This window comes from Schistocerca serialis, chromosome 8, assembly GCF_023864345.2.
Source record: "Schistocerca serialis cubense isolate TAMUIC-IGC-003099 chromosome 8, iqSchSeri2.2, whole genome shotgun sequence".
In the NCBI taxonomy this organism is placed as follows: Eukaryota; Metazoa; Arthropoda; class Insecta; order Orthoptera; family Acrididae; genus Schistocerca; species Schistocerca serialis.
In genome coordinates this window covers 150,221,028-150,241,794 of record NC_064645.1, presented here as the reverse complement: position 1 = coordinate 150,241,794, position 20,767 = coordinate 150,221,028, and the positions used below count along the sequence as shown (strand labels likewise).

Below are 20,767 nucleotides of genomic sequence, written 5' to 3'. Positions count from 1 at the left end.
TGTGTGTGTTGTCCTTCGATTTGTTAGGTTTAATTAATTCTAGGTTCTAGGGGACTGATGACCTCAGCAGTTAAGTCCCATAGTGCTCAGAGCCATTTGAACCATTTTTACAGTACAAATTCATTGATCGACTATTGCACCGACTGACCCTGTCAGTTAACCAAAATTTCGTGTTGTATTTTATTTGAAGCCTCGTGTTTTTTTTTTTTCTGGGCATGATGAGAAAACTGGAAAATAATTGATATGCCCTGTTCACAAATGTAAATTAGATCTGAAAAACCGTAACTCCTACAGTAACATGGGAATAATATAGATATCAAGAGTTTTGATATCAGACAGTGCAACCTTCGAAAAAATTGAAAGACCCAAACTGAAATGGGAATTATTCTAGCTTTGCAAACCGGTAAGCTAGAAGAATAGTTAAAGAGAGTCTCTGAAAAGGGTCTACTTACGAAACAGTCGCGCGCCTCATTTTTCTTAAGCGTTTGGAATCCATACCAAATAGCACTCACAAGGTATACTAATCTAACCTTAGAACAGGCTTATACATTGGACGCGTGCCCCGCTGCAACTTGGCATTTTTATCGTTAGTAAATCATTGCCAGAGGTGAAAAAAATTTGCTGCACCCAACAACTGTGACTGAACCCCAATCGTTCAGAACGCTAGTCAAGTACTTTTCGAACGAGCTACCATGCCTACTGAGCATTGTAACTTAACACATACAGTCTTCTACTAATGTGCAGGCGAACATTTCCTTTTATAAAACTCCAAACTATAATGATGTTGGCAGGTTCTCAGTTGCAGAGTAAGAAAAGGCGGCAATATCTTTGAGAATTGCAATGAAAATTCCACCTGGAGATGAAAGGAGCTGCTGCAGAGTCACGATAATCTACAGCAGAGGCATCTATCGGTTCGTGCATGACTAAGCCACCTTTCTTAAGAAATCATCTCCCTAGTACGCACCAGTATCCTTTCGAGACTGCGCCACTTCGTGAAGGGAAACGCATGATTTATACCTTCACTTAACATATCTTCCTGGTTTTTTTTACTTATTTAATTATTTTTGAAAATAGAACCATTTCAAATCGCAATAAATTATTTATTTTTAATTCTCGAGTTCGCGACAGGTACTAGTTGGTAATATACGGCGGCTCCGTGTAGTGCCTCATACTGTCATCTGGAGCCTATGATCTGGAGATGGTCTTATAGACCGAAACCGGTTACCCGATTGAATGTAAATAATTCATTGTGGTTTGAACTGCTTTTTATTAAAATTATGCTATATCTATGGTTCCAAAAGATGTAAAAAAGTATCTGCTTCTAGTGCATCCCTATAATGGCAAGTTACAGATATTATTACCGCATTACAGGATTTATGAAAGTGAACGTGCAACTAATGGATTTTAAGCAGTTGCGCTGTTGGTTTCGACTCCAAAACATAGCATTATTTTATATTCGAGTATATAGGCTAGAGTTCCGGTTCTTGTACATGTATTCATTTACCAGCTGTAATTATTTGTAGCCAGATACAAATATGGTTGTCAGTCCAAGCTGGACATGTAACGTTTAAAAAAGTGTTAATAGCTTTAAACTTTAGAGATTCATTAGGTAAAATCGAGCCTTCCGGTATTTATCACAGGTAGAGACAGATTCGCAAAATCCGTCCTATCAACAACCTACATACCTTTTTACAGTGAGATACGAACACGATAGCAAAACTGTCCCTCATAATAACGTGTCCTAACTGAACTGTCGAAATTTGGAAGAATATTCTCCTACGATATCTATACAAGCAATAAGCAAATGAACACTGAGAATATGGGGGCCTCTCAATACAACATAAGGCAACAAATTTTTGAAACACTCCTAAAGCAGAAACGATTCTCAAAAATTCAACTTTTGTATCAGTTACTTATGCCTTCGGAACAGAGTGGAAAATGATAATTTACTTCCTTAAAGCGTTCATTAATGGTTCTGTCAGGCTCAAAACTTCTCGCCTAATAAATACTGCAACTGTTGACAGAACCATTAATAAACGATTTAAGAAATGTGTATGAATTTGCTGTTCCCTGTCAACGAAATGTTGAAATTGAAGAAAAATGCTGACTTATTGAAACTGAAATATTATTTTATTTCCTTCAACAAGCAAATATTAGGTTCTGATAATGCAATTTAAGAAATAAAATCTTTCATTAATTTTACTAACGACATTACTCCTATATTTAGCACTAAGTTATTAATATTCAAAAAACCAAACAGCCCTTTTGTAAAACTTCTTTGAAGTTAGGAAGGTAGGAGATGAGGTACTGGCAGAAATAAACCTGTGAGGATGGAAGGTAAGTCGTGCCTGGGTAGCTCAGTTGATAGGGCACATGCACGAGAATGTTGAAGCTCTCCGGTATGAATCCCGATGCGACACACATATGGAGTCTCATATCAGCGCACATTCCACTTTAGAGTAAAAATTAATTCTGGAAATAGACTTCTTATAGCTATATTGAAAATTATTGACTCTCAAGATAACTTTTGGGGTTAGGAACGGGTTTCTAATACAGAATATGTGACTAAAGTCAATAACTATCAAATTTACACATTTCGAATGTGATTTGCGGAGTATCCACGTAGATGCAGATGAACTATCCTGGAACACACGAAGATTAAATTCCAACAAATGTATTAAATCGCAGCGGATGAGATACCGATTGTATACATTTACAAATGTAGTAAAACAGTACAAGCGCGGAGTCTGCGATACGTTGAGCTGCAGTTGTGATCGTACTGGACGGTACTGCATAATCATTGTTCGCTTACAAATTGCTCTAATATAATTGTTCCTTCCAAGCAGAAACACTGTAAGGCACTGCTGAAACATGCCGTGCTGCAGTATGCCTACTACATGTCCGTCCGAGGCTTATTTCCAGTAACTTTTCAAAAGCTTATCCTCTCTTCCGCTCCAAGGCACTGACAATCTAAAAGCTAATGACTGACTGCCGGCCGTTCCTCTCTTGGCTCAGTCACTTCACGCCCTTGAACCTCGTGCTTAGGCGCGCTAACCACCTCCTATACACGTTAACCACCTACTTTACACGAGAGACGGCACTCCAGTCTTTCCTTCCCCAACAATAAATTTCCACCTATCGATCCCGATGCACGAATCAGTAAGAGGACTAACTTATTTTCTACACGACAATCACACACACACAAATATTCACCATTATTAGAAACAGCGAAAAGATGTGTACATTTTCAAAATTCTTCTTCATTTCCGTATCAATATTTCACATCAGTAGCATATTTTGCTGAAGAAGTCTTTCTTCTCCTGTACCAGTCTATTCCTGATATCTTTTTCACCTAGGCCATCTAGTGCAGTTTTACTTCACCTGAAGATGACGAATAGCAACCTTGTCGGAATGTTGCTACAACAAGACGCCACTACTCTGCAGATAACCTGAGAAGATTACATAAATGAAATTTGCCGACAAAGCCTACATTCCCACGTAATTCTTTCACTTTATCTACTATCGTGTCACTGAAGTTAAACACCTCACTGTTCTTCTTCTAGTATTCTACGTCACCTCCACCATTGCCATTTGTATCCCTGCTGTGCAGATAAAAAGCAGTGAATTACAAAAATTAAATGATACGATGAAAATGAAACATTCATTCGACAAAACTGTTACTACTAGCAGCGTTTCCATTATTATTTTAACATACAAGCAGCCATATCATAAGACTTTTTCCTTCGCTATACGCTACACAAGCGAGTGTTCCGCGTACTCCCTATAACGTGAAAGCATATCGCAGAGCGTAAAGATTAACAGGACTCCACAAGGGTCCAAATAGGAACGTTAATCACGGGTAAATGTCTCCTCTTCAACCTCACGACTGGCCTTTTCCGTCCTTAGGCGCTGTGACAATCCTAACAGGACGCAGCTCATGTCTCAAACTCGCATCAGTTCTGCTAAACATCACAGCTATCCTATTCTTGTCAGTGGAGGCACAGCACGTGCACCCCATAGGCACATGGTACTGAGAGTCACGATCATAGGCTACACATAAGATGTAAACTCCTTTTTTATATCTGCAATCATTCTGTAGGTAATGATACACTACTAGCCATTAAAGTTGCTACACCAAGAAGAAATGCAGATGATGAACGGGTATTCATTGGACAAATATATTATACTGGAACTGACATGTGATTACATTTTCACGCAATTTGGGTGCATAGATCCTGAGAAATCAATACCCAGAACAACAACCTCTGGCCGTAATAACAGCCTTGATACGCCTGGGCATAGAGTCAAACACAGCTTGGATGGCGTGTACAGGTACAGCTGCCCATGCAGCTTCAACACAATACCACAGTTCATCAAGAGCAGTGATTGGAGTATTGTGATGTGCCAGTTGCACGGCCACCGTTGACCAGACGTTTTCAATTGATGAGAGATCTGGAGAATGTGCTGGCCAGTGCAGCAGTCGAACATTTTCTGTATCCAGAAAGGCCCGTATAGCACCTGCAACATGCGGTCGTGCATTATCCTGCTGAATTGTAGGGTTTCGCAGGGCTCTAATGAAGGGTAGAGCTACTGGTCGTAACACATCTGAAATGTAACGTCCACTGTTCAAAGTGCCTTCAATGCGAACAAGAGGTGAGCGAGACGTGTAATGGCACCCCATACCATCACGCCCGGTGATACGCCAGTATGGCGATGACGAATACACGCTTCCAATGTACGTTCACCGCGATGTCGCCAAACACGGATGCGACCATCATGATGCTGTAAACAGGACCTGGATTCATCCGAAAAATGACATGTCTGTAGCACGTCATCTTCATGGTGTAGAAATTTTAATGGCCAGTAGTGTACAATCAACTAGATATGGTTATGATTATAAGAATATCTGTCATGCGTTTGTTCCGAGGCAACAAAAATAATGTGTCCAGTCAAGACTGTTGATAGTTGACATGAAAGGGGGTATACGAAAACATATCTGTGTCGAGAAGTTTTCTACAACATCAGGAGTTTTTTTTTTCGCTCTGTAAATTCTGGGTATAACTGAGAGTGTGTCGCTTGTCTGTGCTAGCGTCGCTTCCTGAGCCCTTGATTAAGATCTGCATCTTTCGAAATAAGAGGGGCATTCAATAAGTAATGCAAAAAAAAAATCACTCCGTTTTCAGGCCACAAGTGGCCCATCGGGACCATCCGACGGCCGTGTCATCCTCAAATGAGGATGCTGATAGGAGGGGTGTATGGTCAGCACACCGCTCTCCCGGTCGTTACGATGGTATTCTTGAGCGACGCCGCCACCAATCGATCGAGTAGCTCCACAGTTGGCATCACGAGGCTAAGTGCACCCCGAAAAATGGCAACAGCGTATGGCGGCCTGGATGGTCACCCATCCAAGTGCCAGCCAAATCCGACACCGCTTAACTTCGGTGATCTTACGGGAACCGGTGTATCCACTGCGGCAAGGCCGTTGCCCTGATAAGTAAAGCAACACATTGTTTTTTTTTAATATTGTTGGTTTTATTGAGGATTCCTATACTCCATGTTATTACCCACTCCTCTGGCTGTAAAACTCTATTTTTCAAAATAATCTCTGTTCAATATGACGGCCTTACGCCACCTTACTGGTAGGGCATGTACGCCCAGATGGTACCATTCTACGTGTTAATGTCAGTGCCAACATCTTGCAGCATTCAGAATGAGATTTTCACTCTGCAGCGGAGTGTACGCTGATATGAAACTTCGTGGCAGATTAAAACTGTGTGCCTGACCGAGACTCGAACTCGGGTAGCTCAGTCGGTAGAGCACTTGCCCGCGGAAGGCAAAGGTCCCGAGTTCGAGTCTCGGTCCGGCACACAGTTTTAATCTGCCACGAAGTTTCATATCAGCGCACACTCCGCTGCAGAGTGAAAATCTCATTCTGGAAACATCCCCCAGGCTGTGGCTAAGCCATGTCTCCGCAATATCCTTTCTTTCAGGAGTGCTGGTTCTGCAAGTTTCGCAGGAGAGCTTCTGTAAAGTTTGGAAGGTAGGAGACGAGATACTGGGAGAAGTGAAGCTATGAGGACGGGGCGTGAGTCGTGCTTGGGTAACTCAGTTCGTAGAGCACTTGCCCGCGGAAGGCAAAGGTCCCGAGTTCGAGTCTCGGTCCGGCACACAGTTTTAATCTGCCAGGAAGTTTCATCTTGCTGCATTAATTATCTCCCAATCAATAATCTCCCCATCGTCCCTGTACTCATTCCCGTGGGAACAGACTTGTAACGTGCAAGCAATTCCACACAGATGATCCTTCGATGCTCGTTATGGTCTTTTGGTAGCTGGCGACGAACCCAGCGTGCACACAACTTTGAGTATTTCAACTGGTTCATGAGTGTGTCAGCAGTACTAACAGCGAAGTCCAGCTGTCTGGCGCGGTGTTTTATTGTGATCTGTCGATCACCTCGAATGAGAATGTCCGTACATTCTAATTCTGCAGGGGTCACAGGTGTGCCGGAGATAGGACAGGCTTGCGCGTCCTAGTTGCAATGATCCAACGAGTTCACGTTCTTTGTTCACTGCCATGGCACCGGTCGACATTCTGCAAGCGCCTGTGAATGTCTGTGATGCCCTGGTTTTCCTCCAAAAGAAACTCAGTTACAGCTCTCTGCTTGGATCGCACCTCTCTTACAGATGTCTCTCTCAAGGCTACATATAGCACTGTGACGTATCGGAACTTCATGAAACCTTAGGGGCTGTAGCGGTAATACACTACTGGCCATTAAAATTGTTACACCAGACGCGAAATTTAACCGGCAGGAAGAAGGTGCTGTGATATGCAAATGATTATCTTTTCAGAGCATTCACACAAGGTTGCGCCGGTGGCGACACCTACAAAGTGCCGACATGAGGACAGCTTCCAACCGATTTCTCGTACACAAACAACAGTTGACCGGCGTTTCCTGGTGGAACGTTGTTGTGATGCTTCGTGTAAGGTGGAGAAATACGTACCATCACGTTTCCGAATTTGATAAAGGTCTGATTGTAGCCTATCGCGATTGCGGTTTATCGTATCGCGACATTGCTGCTCGCGTTGGTCGAGATCCAATGACTGTTAGCAGAATATGGAATCGGTGGGTTCAGGAGGGTAATGCGGAACGCCGTGCTGGATCCCAACGACCTCGTATCACTAGCAGTCGAATGACAGGCATCTTATCCGCATGGTTGTAACGGATCGTGCAGCCACGTCTCGATCCCTGAGTCAGCAGATGGAGACGTTTGCAAGACAACAACCATCTGCACGAACAGTTCGACGACGTTTGCAGCAGTATGGAGACCATGCCTGCGGATACCCCTGATGCTGCATCACAGACAGGAGCGCCTGCGATGGTGTACTCAACGACGAACCTGGGTGCACGAATGGCAAAACGTCATTTTTTCGGATGAATCCAGGTTCTGTTTACAGCATCATGATGGTCGCATCCGTGTTAGGCCACATCGCGGTAAACGCACATTGGAAACGCGCATTCGTCATCGCCATACTGGCGTATCACCTGGCGCGATGGTATGGGGTGCCATTGGTTACACGGCTCGGTCACCTCTTGTTCGCATTGACGGCACTTTGAACAGTCGACCTTACATTTCAGATGTGTTACGACCCGTGACTCTACCTTTCATTCGATCCCTGCGAAACCCTACATTTCGGGAGGATAATGTACGACCGCATGTTGCAGGTCCTGTACGGGCCTTTCTGGATACAGAAAATGTTCGACTGCTGGCCTGGCCAGCACATTCTTTAGATCTCTCACCAATTGATCACGTCTGGTCAATGGTGGCTGAGCAACTGGCTCGTCACAATACGCCAGTCACTACTCTTGATGAACTGTGGGATCGTATTGAAGGTACATGGGCAGCTGTACCTGTACACTGCCTACAAGCTCTGACTCAATGCCCAGGCGTATCAAGGCCGTTATTACGGCCAGAGGTGGTTGTTCTGGGTACTGATTTCTGAGGATCTATGCACCCAAACTGCGTGAAAATGTAATCACATGTCAGCTCTAGTATAATATATTTGTCGAATGAATACCCGTTTATCATCTGCATTTCTTCTTGGTGTAACAATTTTAATGGACAGTAGTGTATTCCACGATGTTCCACAACAAATTCCACGTTTTTCAACCTAAACTGGCCGAAAAAAGTATTGCTTATTGAACGCCCCTCGTATATTGGCCGTAGAGTCCCCCATAGTTCACCATAGATGGGATCATTCACCTTTCGTCACAGTTTTACCGACGTATCTGGCTGTGTACGAAGGTAGAGTGGTTTCGTTGTACTGTGACAGTCTCACACATAGACGGACGAGTACAGACACCTTGCGGCGTGGTTTGCAGTGGACGTGTCGTGCTGCATGCTGTTCGGGGTGGTGGCCGGGTGGACGTCGTCAGCGCTGCCGCTGCTGCAGTCGGACGCCTCCCCGCTGGGGGTGCCGCTGACGGTGGAGGAGGGCTCGTGGGTGGGCGCCGTCAGCACGCTGATGGGCACCGTCGGCACGCCGCTGTTCGGGCTCTGCGTGGCGCGCTACGGCTGCAAGCCGTCCGCCTTCCTCGCCGCCGCCCTCATGCTCGTCAGCTGGGTGCTCATCGTGAGTATCCATACCGCCCGCCGGTAACGTTACAACTGTGTGACGGCGGCACACTACAAATGTTAAACTGAAGTTAAAATCATCTGGGTTGTTGGGCTGCGACGTATTTCTTCAAACAATCGGCGTTTCGACCCCTCTGCTGGTGTCATCTTCAGGATCAAAAAATGGTTCAAACTTCTCTGAGCCCTATGGGAATTAACATCTGAGGGCATCAGTCCCCTAGAACTTAGAACTACTTAAACCTAACTAACCTAAGGACATCACACACATCCATGCCCGAGGCAGGATTAGAACCTGCGACCGTAGCGGTTGCGCTGTTCCAAACTGAGGCGCCTAGAACCGCTCGGCCACACCGGCCGGCTCTTCAGGATCGTGTGGTGTCCACTGTAGACTGGGCACAGTCAGAGACCAGTGTCGCCTTCACTTATAATGGTAGTTTTCTACATCTATATCCATACTCTACAAGCCACCTGACAGTGTGTGGCGGAGGGTTCTTTGATTACCTCTATCTGTTCTCCCTTCTATTCCAGTCTCTCATTGTTCGTGGAAAGAAAGATTGTCGGCGTGCCTCTGTGTGGCCTCTAATCTCTCTGATTTTATCCTCATGGTCTCTTCGCGAGATATACCTAGGAGGGAGCAATACAGGGTGTTACAAAAAGGTACGGCCAAACTTTCAGGAAACATTCCTCACACACAAAGAAAGAAATTATGTTATGTGGACGTGTGTCCGGAAACGCTTACTTTCCATGTTAGAGCTCATTTTATTACTTCTCTTTAAATCACATTAATCATGGAATGGAAACACACAGCAACAGAATGTACTAGCGTGACCTTAAACACTTTGTTACAGGAAATGTTCAAAATGTCCTCCGTTAGCGAGGATACATGCATCCACCCTCCGTCGCATGGAATCCCTGACGCGCTGATGCAGCCCTGGAGAATGGCGTATTGTATCACAGCCGTCCACAATACGAGCATGAAGAGTCTCTACATTTGGTACCGGGGTTGCGTAGACAAGAGCTTTCAAATGGCCCCATAAATGAAAGTCAAGAGGGTTGAGGTCAGGAGAGCGTGGAGGCCATGGAATTGGTCCGCCTCTACCAATCCATCGGTCACCGAATCTGTTACTGAGATGCGTTCGAACACTTCGACTGAAATGTGCAGGAGCTCCATCGCGCATGAACTACATGTTGCGTCGTACTTGTGAAGGCACATGTTCTAGCAGCACAGGTAGAGTGTCCCGTATGAAATCATGATAACGTGTTCCATTGAGCGTAGGTGGATGAAACTAAAATGAGATCTAACATGGAAATTAAGCGTTTCCGGACACATGTCCACATAACATCTTTTCTTTATTTGTGAGTGAGGAACGTTTCCTGAAAGTTTGGGCGTACCTTTTTGTAACACCCTGTATACTGCTTGACTCCTCGGTGAAGGCGTGTTCTCGAAACTTCAACAGAAGCCCCTACCGAGCTACTGAGCGTCTCTCTTGCAGAGTCTCCCACTGGAGTTTACCTGTCTCCCACTGGAGTTTACCTGTCTCCCACTGGAGTTTACCTATCATCTCCGTAACTCTTTTGCGATTACCAAACGATCCTGTAACGAAGCGCACCGCTCTCCATTGCATCTTCTCTATCTCTTCTATCAACCCTATCCGGTACGGATCCCACACCGGTGAGCAGTATTCAAGCAGTGGGCGAACAGGTGTACTGTAACCTACTTCCTTTGTTTCCGGATTGCATTGCCTTACGATTCTTCCAATGAATCTCAGTCTGGCATCTGCTTTACCGACGATTAATTTTATAGTGTCATTCCATTTTAAATCACACCCAGACAATTTATGGAATTAACTGCTTCCATTTGGTGACCTGCTATATTGCAGCTAAATGATAAAGGATCTTTCGTTCTATGTATTCGCAGCATATTACATTTGTCTACATTGAGATTCAATTGCCATTCCCTGTACCATGGCCGGCCAGAGTGGCCAAGCGGTTCTAGGCACTACAGTCTGGAACCGCGCGACCGCTGCGGTCGCAGGTTCGAATCCTGCCTCGGGCATGGATGTGTGTGCTGTCCTTAGGTTAGTTAGGTTTAAGTAGTTCTAAGTTCTAGGGGACTGATGACCTCAGCAGTTAAATCCCATAGTGCTCAGAGCCATTTGAACGATTTTGAACCTGCACCATGCGTCAAATCGTTGCAGATCCCCCTGCATTTCAGTACAATTTTCCATTGTAACAACCTCTCGATATACTACAGAATCATACTCAAAAAGCCTCAGTGAACCTCCGATGTTATCCACAAGGTCATTTACATATATTGTGAATAGCAACGGTCCTACGACACTCCCCTGCTGCACACCTGAAATCACTCTTGCATCGGAAGACTTATCTCCATTGAGAATGAAATGCTGCGTTCTGATATCTAGCAACTCTTCAATCCAATCACACAATTGTTCTGATAGTCCATATGCTCTTACTTTGTTCATTAAACGACTGTGGGGAACTGTATCATACACCTTGCTGAAGTCAAGAAACACGGCATCTACCTGGGAACCCGTGTCTATGGGCCTCTGAGTTTCCTATACTTGTGCCGGAGAATTGGGGTTATTGGGCAAAATTCTTGGGCTATCATTGCTAGCTGACCGTCACTGTGCAGTAGGAGAAGATTTCCCGCGCTAACGTCCAAGAATGGGGCTACTGGCTAAAACTCCTGTGCCAGCGTCATTAGTTAGAAATGGATTTTTCCCGCTTTTATGCTGGAAAACAGTTATTGGTTAAAATTACTCCTGCTGCAGTCGGTGTGCACGTAACATTGGCTAGAACTGAAACAGACAGGGCACGAGAGGGAAAAAGTTTATCCAAAATGTTATTGTCCGCGGATGTTGCTTCAGGGCGCGGTTTGTGTTCCTCGCACGCCGCTATGTGATGGATGGGAACAACAATGTCGGAAACCTACCCGTCCTTTCTATTGAAGTTACATGCGTTCTTGGAAATTTCTATCGCTTCCCGGACTTTTCTTTGGTAAATGTTGATTTCCTTAGCCAGCACACGTATTTTATCGAAATCTGTGGCAAGGCCAGATTTCCCTTGATGTTCCGCTACCATCGATTTCATGCTTCGTATCAGCCGCGTGTGGCGTTCCTATTCCTTAATATGTTCTTTAACAGTCCTTCCCGTTTCACCTGTATACTCTTTACCGCAACCACACATCACTTCACAGACGGCCACAGTGTGGAGGCAATTTAGTGCATCCGTTTTCTATCGGAAAATTCTTTTACTTTGTTTTGACTGAAGACAGTGGTCTGACCACCAGATTTTCTTAGGATTCTGCTTTATATGATCTGTGAACGCAGAAACAAACGGTAACTTCCCCAGTTCAAGCGCTAGAGAACTCCTCTTAATATGAGAACGCGACACTGGTCTCTGACAGTGCCCAGTTTACAGTCAACACCACAAGATCCTGAAGAGTATCAAAGCAGAGGGGTAGAAACGCCGATTACGGCACATCGTCCCAAAATAGCACTGTTAGCTTACCTAGTGTTCATTGATATTCAGTTCCGTAGTATTTACGTCTTTACTTATATGACTAGTTCTCATTCTTACTGGGCTATGCAGTCCTGTCAATTTTATGTTTTGTATAAGTCGGGCCTACAGTGTTTCTTACCCTATTTCAGCGTAATTCAAGATTTAGTTTGTTTGCCTCTGTATCGGCGCTATAACTCAGTCCACGAATGTACATCTATATCTATACTCTCCTGTACTAATATTCCCATTTATCTAGCATTCAGATAGTTCTACTCATGGACTAGTTTCCACTTACAAGGGAACCCCCCCATCGCACCCCCGTCAGATTTAGTTATAAGTTGGCACAGTGGATAGGCCTTGATAAACTGAACACAGATCAATTGAGAAAACAGGAAGAAGTTGTGTGGAACTGTGAAAAAATAAGCAAAATATACAAACTGAGTAGTCCATGGCCACATAGGCAACATAATGGATAATCCGAGCACAGGAGAGGCGTGGTCTCTTGGTAGCGTGAGCTGCTGCGGAATGAGAGGTCCTCGGTTCAAGTCCTCCCTCGAGTGAAAATTTTACTTTCTTTATTTTTGCATAGTTATTATCTGTTCGTTCGTTCATTGACGTCTCTGTTCACTGTAATAAGTTTAGTGTCTGTGTTTTGCGACCGCATCGCAAAACCGTGCGATTAGTAGACGAAAGGACGTGCCTCTCCAATGGGAACCGAAAACATTTGATCGCAAGGTCATACGTCAACCGATTCCTCCACAGGAAAACACATCTGATATATTCTATACGACACTGGTGACGGCATGTGCGTCACATGACAGGAATATGTTGTCGACCCACCTAACTTGTACACTTGGCGAATGGCTAAAAAGATTCTTCTACCTTGCCCGATTTAGGTTTTCTTGTGGATGTGATAATCACTCCCACAAAAAGTGATGAAAACATAAGTTTGTCACATAAACTGAAAGTAAAAAATTAAAGATTTCACTCGATGGAAGATTTGACCCAATGACCTTCCGTTCCGCAGCTGCTCACGTTACCACGAGACCACGGCGCTCCTGCGATCTAAATATCCTTGATATTGCTTATCTTCCCATGAACTATTCAGTTTGTATATTTTGCTTATTTTTTCACAGTTCCACACAACTTCTTCCTGTTTTCGCAATTGATCTGTGTTCAGTTTTTCAAGGCCTATCCACTGTGCCAACTTATAACTAAATCTGAGGGGGGTGCGATGGGGAGGTTCCCTTGTTAGTTTGCCCTCCCATGTACAACTAAAACTGTCCTTTGTATCTATTCTTTTGCTATCTGAATAACAATACCGTCTATGCGATAAATGCTCCTAGGCTACGTCACGTAATTTCATTAATTTATTATATAGTAGTTCATCCTTAGTTACCTTCAGAAAGTTTTATCTTAGTGTACTTCAGATGTGACACATTTCTACTACGAGAAACTCTTGCTGTAAACTACGCACGTTTCCCAGACTGTTTGTTTTAACACATTGTGGTTGCTTATTTATAAAAGTTTCTAAGTAATATTCTTGAAAATAACGCTTCTTAGCCCATGGTAAACTAACGCCATTTGCCGTGGTTAGCGCACACTTGCCACATGCCTGATGTGTCTTGGCGTTCAGTGTTGTGTTTGTGGCCGAAACATGTAGTAGGACGCTTTCAGCATGTTTACGATTTGACAGAGTGCACAGACCTGATCCAGCCTTGTGTTCACTCGACCAGATTACACGTCCCGTGAGGTAATTATTCCGCACATTTTTCCGTTTTTTCCTCCTTCACGACTACAGCTTTTAAGAAAATGAGCGGTTGCAGTTCTTGCTTTCAATTCATTCCTTTTATTTCAAGGTTACTGGATGTTATCTTTTTAATAGCATGACGGGAGCATATAGTACTATTTGCCTCGACTATATTTCTTGCACATGACGAGGGCAATTTATTTTTGTCGATGTTTTGTCATCGATAGCCATAATTTGCTTATCAACATTTATCGGTAAGTACAATTTCTAATATTTTTAATTTCGTCCAGTCCCAAAGTAAGGTCAAGCCTTTCTAATTCCATAGCATTTTAATGCAGGCCAACCTGAAGATGCCTTGGGCTAAAAGTGCATCACTGATCAATAAATGAACCGCAATTTCAACAACGCAACCAACACTGTTTTCTTGTCCTCAACCACAGAGAGTATTTTGGTGGAGTGCCATCTGCACCCTGTAGACTGGGTGGGACAAATAAAACCGCCAGAAATATTTATAAGACTGGTGCAGAACTGACACCTGTCAGCCAGTAGGAGAACTACCCATCACAGAAAGTGCTGGAAACTATAATTTCTATGCTCTAATCGGTTGCTGTCACATGTCTGCAAATGCACAACAGCATGCCCTGCCGCGAGTACTTCGCTGCGTCATTATGTTTGAGTCATTGAGAGGAGCAGGCGTGTTTAGTCACCAGCTGAGTGTAGTATGAACTGGTGTTGACAATAAAACGAGTGTTATGCTAAACACAATATCCATGGAGAACGGGTTTGCAAGAGTTAAAGATTGAAAGTAGTTTTATATTTTCAGAAGGTGGTGACCCATAGCTCTTACATATAAGTCATTTACCACCTTGAGCTGCTGGTAAAATATTTATACAACCAGTTTCAGTCCTCTGACCATCATCAGGTTCCTAAATACTAAATTAAATAATACCCAGTTAACATTACAGACTTAAACTGTCACGGATCTGTTATTTGTTGTAAATGTTAACAACAACACACGTGTAATGGGATTTCACTCTCATAAAAGTATTCACAGCTTCATGTTAGGCGAAATACAAAATCGTTATTGTCAGGTGGTAAAATCGTGAATACTGAAAATAGTAGTATACCATAATACAGTGATGTGACTCACTACGAAAACCACATAAGATAAAGACGTAAGTGGTTCACAGTTGTACAAAGTTACCTGTTATCATATCGTAATAAAAACTAAAAACTACGTCATCAATCCTCGTGTACCTGTAAGCCATTACTTCTACGCATTTTGTTTTCTGTCACTGCAACTGTTATTGTAACATGCGCAGTTTGCCATTTGGTCAACATACAGACCACCTGTAAAGACTGTCACATGAACTTGTCGTAGCAGCTTAGTAATCGTAAAGTTCTAGTCACTATATCTTTGGCTCTACCAGTGAACAGTGACCAGATGCTTAGTCGCCCCTGAGTGGTATGAATCTCTTCACATCGTTACCGCCGATTACAGTTTTAGCACTGTTTTTATAGACTGACGACGCAGTTTATATTACTATATGATAACAGGTCACTCGGTACACATGTGAACCAGTTACGTCTCTATCTTATATGGTTTTCGTAGTGAATCGCATCACTGTGTTATGGTATACTTTTATTTTCAGTGTGTCATTCACGATTTTCTCACCTGACAATAACGATTTTGTATTTCACGTAACATGGTGCTGTGAATACTTTTGTGTGAGTACGTTACATTCCAGTACGTGTGTGTTGTTGCTGACAAATTCCTAACAGTCTCAGCCCGTAATGTGACTTAAGTATTATTTTATTTCGTATACAGGAACCTGACGATGTTCAGACTGAAACTGGTTGTATAAATAAAATATTTTACCAGGAGCTCAAGGTGGCAATATGAAATTTTTGAAGAGGAAGTGTTTTAGCAAAAGCCCAGCAAAGTCTGCTACGCAAAACTTAAAATGGCGTGAAACGTGCTCTTTGACGAATGAACACGGTAACAATCTGAAACGAGTTGTAACACCAGGCAACACTGCTCTAGTGAAGGGAAGCCTGGCGATAAACCCAAGGAAACCTAAAAACTGTTTATCTGTGCATCTCGAAATTAAGATGTCGTTACGAAAAATTACCAAATAAGGACCTATATTCTTATCCTTCAGACTTACTGTTCAGTAAGAGTTCAGGCGATCGCACGTAAACTTGCGTGTTGAGATCTGCCGGTGCCTTATGAGTGGAGTCAGGACACGAGGCAAATTAGATCCTCAGAACAGACGCCAGTATGCAGCAGAAAAATGCTACTTTTAAGAGCTTTTGTTGGTGTTTAGTGTGCAATATTGGTGTCAGCATCGTGACACGGTTCCTTCACCAGACTGAAGATGAACAATTGCTTGCATATTTTTGGCAAGGGGCAGCAACATCGTAACCTCTTTGACAACCTTGTTACGAGCATATGAAGTGCTCGGTCAGGACAAGACGATTAGCAGAGACAGTGCAATCTTCTGGCCACCTCGATCGTATCACATCCCTCCCTCTGATTTGTAACTGTGGCATAAATTGAAAGCTCAGGTGTACCAAAATAATTCTCAAAGACTGCAAGAGCCACAGCAGAATAATGAAAACGCTATTGCTGCCATCCCTCTGGTCAGACCTGCTACACATGTCTCACAGTCTGATAAATTGACGAGAGTGCTGCATCGACGTGAAAGGAGGCCTTGTCCGCCATATTCCGTTATGTGCATAACCAAGGGCCAATCCCGCTTCAGTCTGTAAATATTTTCATTTATCTCACGCAGCATTACCTAAAGACTACACAGATTATTTCTCATGTAGATATCGCATTTATATGTTGTTTGTTTTTGAGAAGGATACACGTGTCAGGACTCGTGACCTATCGAACTTCATTTCCACATCTAACGAAACGGATGCTCGTGTGGTTGGAGTCCCATAAATCTCACCAGAATGTGGAATCAGATGGTGGGAGCCAGTGAAGTTGAAATAGAAAGAAGACGAGAATTCTTCGTCAGGCTAGTATAGTGGAAACTCTACAGCAGCAGAAAACGGTGTAACGGGGTAGGATTCGTTATGAACAGCAAGCTAGAGCAGAGAGTGAGTTACTTTAAATGGTTCAGTGATAGATTTGCGCTCATCAAAATCGAAAGCAAACCAACATCAACCACTGTAGTTCAGGTCGAAAGGAGAGGATGAAGAGACAGCAAGTATGAGAGGACAGTGAACGGGAGATTCAGCGTGTAAAGGGAGATGAAAGTGTTATAGCCATTGGAGATTAGAGTGCGGTTCTAGGGGAAGGAATAGAAGGAAAGCCTACGCGGGAATATGGGCTTGGCAGTAGGAACGAGGGAGGAGAAACATTAACTGAGTTCTGCTATTAAATTCAGCTAGCAACAGCGTACACTTTATTTAAAAAATCTCAATAGAAGGAGGTATACTTAGAAAAGGCTGGAAGACACAGGGAGATTTCAATTAGTCTACGTCAGTGACAGGCATACGTCCCGAAATCAGACAATGGATTGAGAGAGGTACCCACGATTAGATATAGACTCAGATCACAATTTTGTGATGATGAACAGCCGGCTGGTGTGGCCGAGCGGTTCTAAGCGCTACAGTCTGGAACCGCGCGACCACTACGGTCGCAGGTTCGAATCCTGCCTCGGGCATGGATGTGTGTGATATCCTTAGGTTAGTTAGGTTTAAGTAGTTCTAAGTTCTAGGGGACTGATGACCTCAGAAGTTAAGTCCGATAGTGCTCAGAGCCATTTGAATCATTTTTTTTTTTTAATGATGAACAGCAGGCTGAAGTTTAATAGAGCGGTTAGGAACAGACAATGGGCAAAGACATGAGATACGGAAGTACTAAGGAATGAAAAAGTACGCTTGCCACTGAAGTTCTTTGCCACTATAGATACTGTGATAATGAATAGCCCAGTAGACTGTTCAGTTGAAGAGGACTGGACATCTGTAAAAAGGGCAATCACGGGAAGGAAAACGAACGTGCAGGGAAGGTAACTCCGAAGAAACCACGAATCGGAAGAAATACTTTAATTGGCCATCGCAAGAAGGCAGTACAAAAATGTCCATCGAAGTTCAGGAATACAGAAATGCAAGTCACTTACGAATGAAACAAGTAGGAAGTTCAGGACAGAAAAGGCGAAATGGGTGCATAAAAATGTAAAGAAACTGAAGAAGAAATGATTGTCTGAAGGACTGACACAGCATAAAGAAAAGTCAAAAGAACCTTCGGTGATTCTAAAAGTACGTGCACATTAAGAACTCAGCGGGAATTGCATTGTTAACCGCAGAGGAGAGAGCGGATAGGTGGAAAGAGTACGTTGAAGACCTCTATGAGGCGGGGACTTATCTGATCACGTGGTAGAACAAGAAACGGGAGTCTACAGGGAAGATATAGGGGAGCCAGTACTATAACGGCTTTGGGCGACATAAGATCAAATAAAGCAGAACGGGTATATAACATTTAATCTGAGTTTCTAAAATCATTGGCTGAGATGGGGACTATTCACGTTGGTGTGTAGGATGTATGAGTCTGGCGATATGCCTTCTGACTTTCTGGGAAACATCATCGACACAATTCCAAAGATTACAAGGGCTGACAAGTGCGAGAATAATCATACAGCGTATGAATGCATTCACAGATCTGAAGATGGTAATGAAAACCGGTAATTAGCAATAAAAATTGTTTACAAGCGATCTTCACTAACAAGGGGAGGCCGCCAATTGTGAAATTCATATTCGATTCATACTGCGCATAATAAATGCTCATGGCCAGAGGTGTAATGTGGCAAAGCACCAAGATGCACTTCTCAGCCGTTGTCGAGAAAATCGACAGTTAAAAGAAACCGTTGCAGTGAAATACTCTCAACGATTAGCAATTTTCTACAGCGTGGTGGCGCAGCGGTAAGCGCTCGGTTTCGTAATCCGGAGGTCGCCGGATTGAATCTCGTTCCATGCAACTTTTTTTTTTTAGTATTTGTTTTTTGTAATTCATATATATATATATATATATATATATATATATATATATATATATATATATATATATAATTCCCGGCAATCAGTTGCAACAATTATGCATATAATAAGTTGTTGAAAGTCGTTTGTCGTTGAAAAACTGGCGACTTCGAACATCATTATGTTTTCCGCAAACAAAGTTGTATTTCACAAATGTTATTAATTGTCTTCATAATGTTAACACGTGTAGTTAACGGAAGACGTAGAAACGAATACGTATAGCGTAAGTCAAACGTTCCAATTAGAACAGAGACCCCACGAACACAAACTTGCTGTGGCAGGTATGAAATATAAACTCCGTTACTCGCTCGTTACACTTGAAGGACAGATGCTGAATGGGCCGAAACGAGCCGCCCCATAACAGCGTAGTTGCCTGCTAACTTCGAAAGAAGGTAGATGCGGTCCCTAGCGCAACTTATAACATCGTCGAAAATCAGTGCGGACGGGACAGCTTTGGTACACCCTGTTAAACAAACGGAAAAATGGAGGCGGTACAATTGGAGAGGGATCCGCTTTCACCAACATGCATAAGCAATTCATTAATAGTTTACATATATTTGAATTGCAAAAAATTAATAATAAAAAAATATTGCATGGCGCGAGATTCGATCCGGCGACCTTCAGATTACGAACCCCAGCGCTTACCGCTGCGCTATGACGCTGTAGAAAATTATTAATCGTAGAGAGTATTTCACCTCAACGGTTTCTTTTAACTGTCGGTTTTCTCGACAACGGCTGAGAAGTGCATCTTGGTGCTTTGCCACATTACACCTCTGGCCATGAGCTTTTATTATGCGCAGTATGAATCGAATCTGAATTTCACAATTGGCGGCCTCCCTTTGTAAGAGGTTCACTTCTCTCAGGAATAAATTTAAGCATTAGGAAGTTTGTTATTCTTTTCTGGAGGCATTTGTGTGGAATATAGTCTTATAGTGTGCTGAAGCGCAGTTGGCGCAGCTGTGAGCCAGTGGTCCCGTCTACTGCCCGCAGCTGGTGGGCCAGCACGTGGCCGTGCTTATCGTGTCTCGGGCGCTGGCGGGCGTGAGCGGCGCGGGCGGCTTCGTCGTGTGCGGCGCCTACGTGCGTGACATCTCGGAGGACGCAGTCCGCGGGTCGCTCTGCTCCTTCCTCGTCATCGCCTACATAATCGGCCTCCTCTGCAGGTAGGCGTGCGTTCCCTTCCAGCTGTCTGCTCTCTCCTCTTCATCGCCTACACATTCGGCCTACTCTGCAGGTGGCCATCCTTCCTCCACAACTCTGCTCTGCTCCGTCAGACCTGAACCCGCACAAGTGGCTAAATAAAGGAGCTCTTTATGTATACTGGGTGGTCATCAGTAAAGTGCAGTTACTCACAACGGTACAATGTGGACTGATATTACGTACGGCAGCGAAACTTGGTAGATGTGCTAAAGTATTATTGCGGGACCGACTTACTCTGCAATAAGATAACAGTTCCAATTTTGGCCGCCGGGTGCAAATCTGGCTCTGCGAATGCAAGAGAGAATTGTAGACATGTTTCCATATGTAATGGTTCAGGAGCGAGACGTGGGCAGAAGAGATCAACAAAGCGAATAAAGCGTAATATTGCTTGTATCATAACTCCCGCTTACACAATTTGTTCAGTGCAGTAGTGCAAGTCAATATATAGTCATGGATATTTGTTGGAAAATTAACATCGTCTCTTGAAGTAGTTGTGCACAGTGTATAGGCAATACTATGAGATCCAGTATACCGACAAATGCAGTCAAACGGTATCGCATCTGATATCAGTAGTGCAGTATACAGGGTGGTACATTCATAGTGACCGAGCCAAATATC

At 43.6% G+C, this 20,767-nt stretch overlaps 1 protein-coding gene and 1 pseudogene across 1 annotated transcript in view; one reads left to right on the top strand and one right to left on the bottom strand.

Moving 5' to 3' along the window:
* LOC126416889 (facilitated trehalose transporter Tret1-like) overlaps positions 1-20,767 on the top strand; it is a 41,903-nt gene that overhangs the window by 3,174 nt on the left and 17,962 nt on the right. The window contains exons 2-3 of the mRNA XM_050084772.1: positions 8,379-8,629; positions 19,940-20,112. Of these exons, the coding sequence (XP_049940729.1) occupies positions 8,379-8,629; positions 19,940-20,112 (424 nt within the window). The remainder of the gene's footprint in view (positions 1-8,378; positions 8,630-19,939; positions 20,113-20,767) is intronic.
* On the bottom strand, positions 5,370-5,487 carry LOC126417553 (5S ribosomal RNA; annotated as a pseudogene).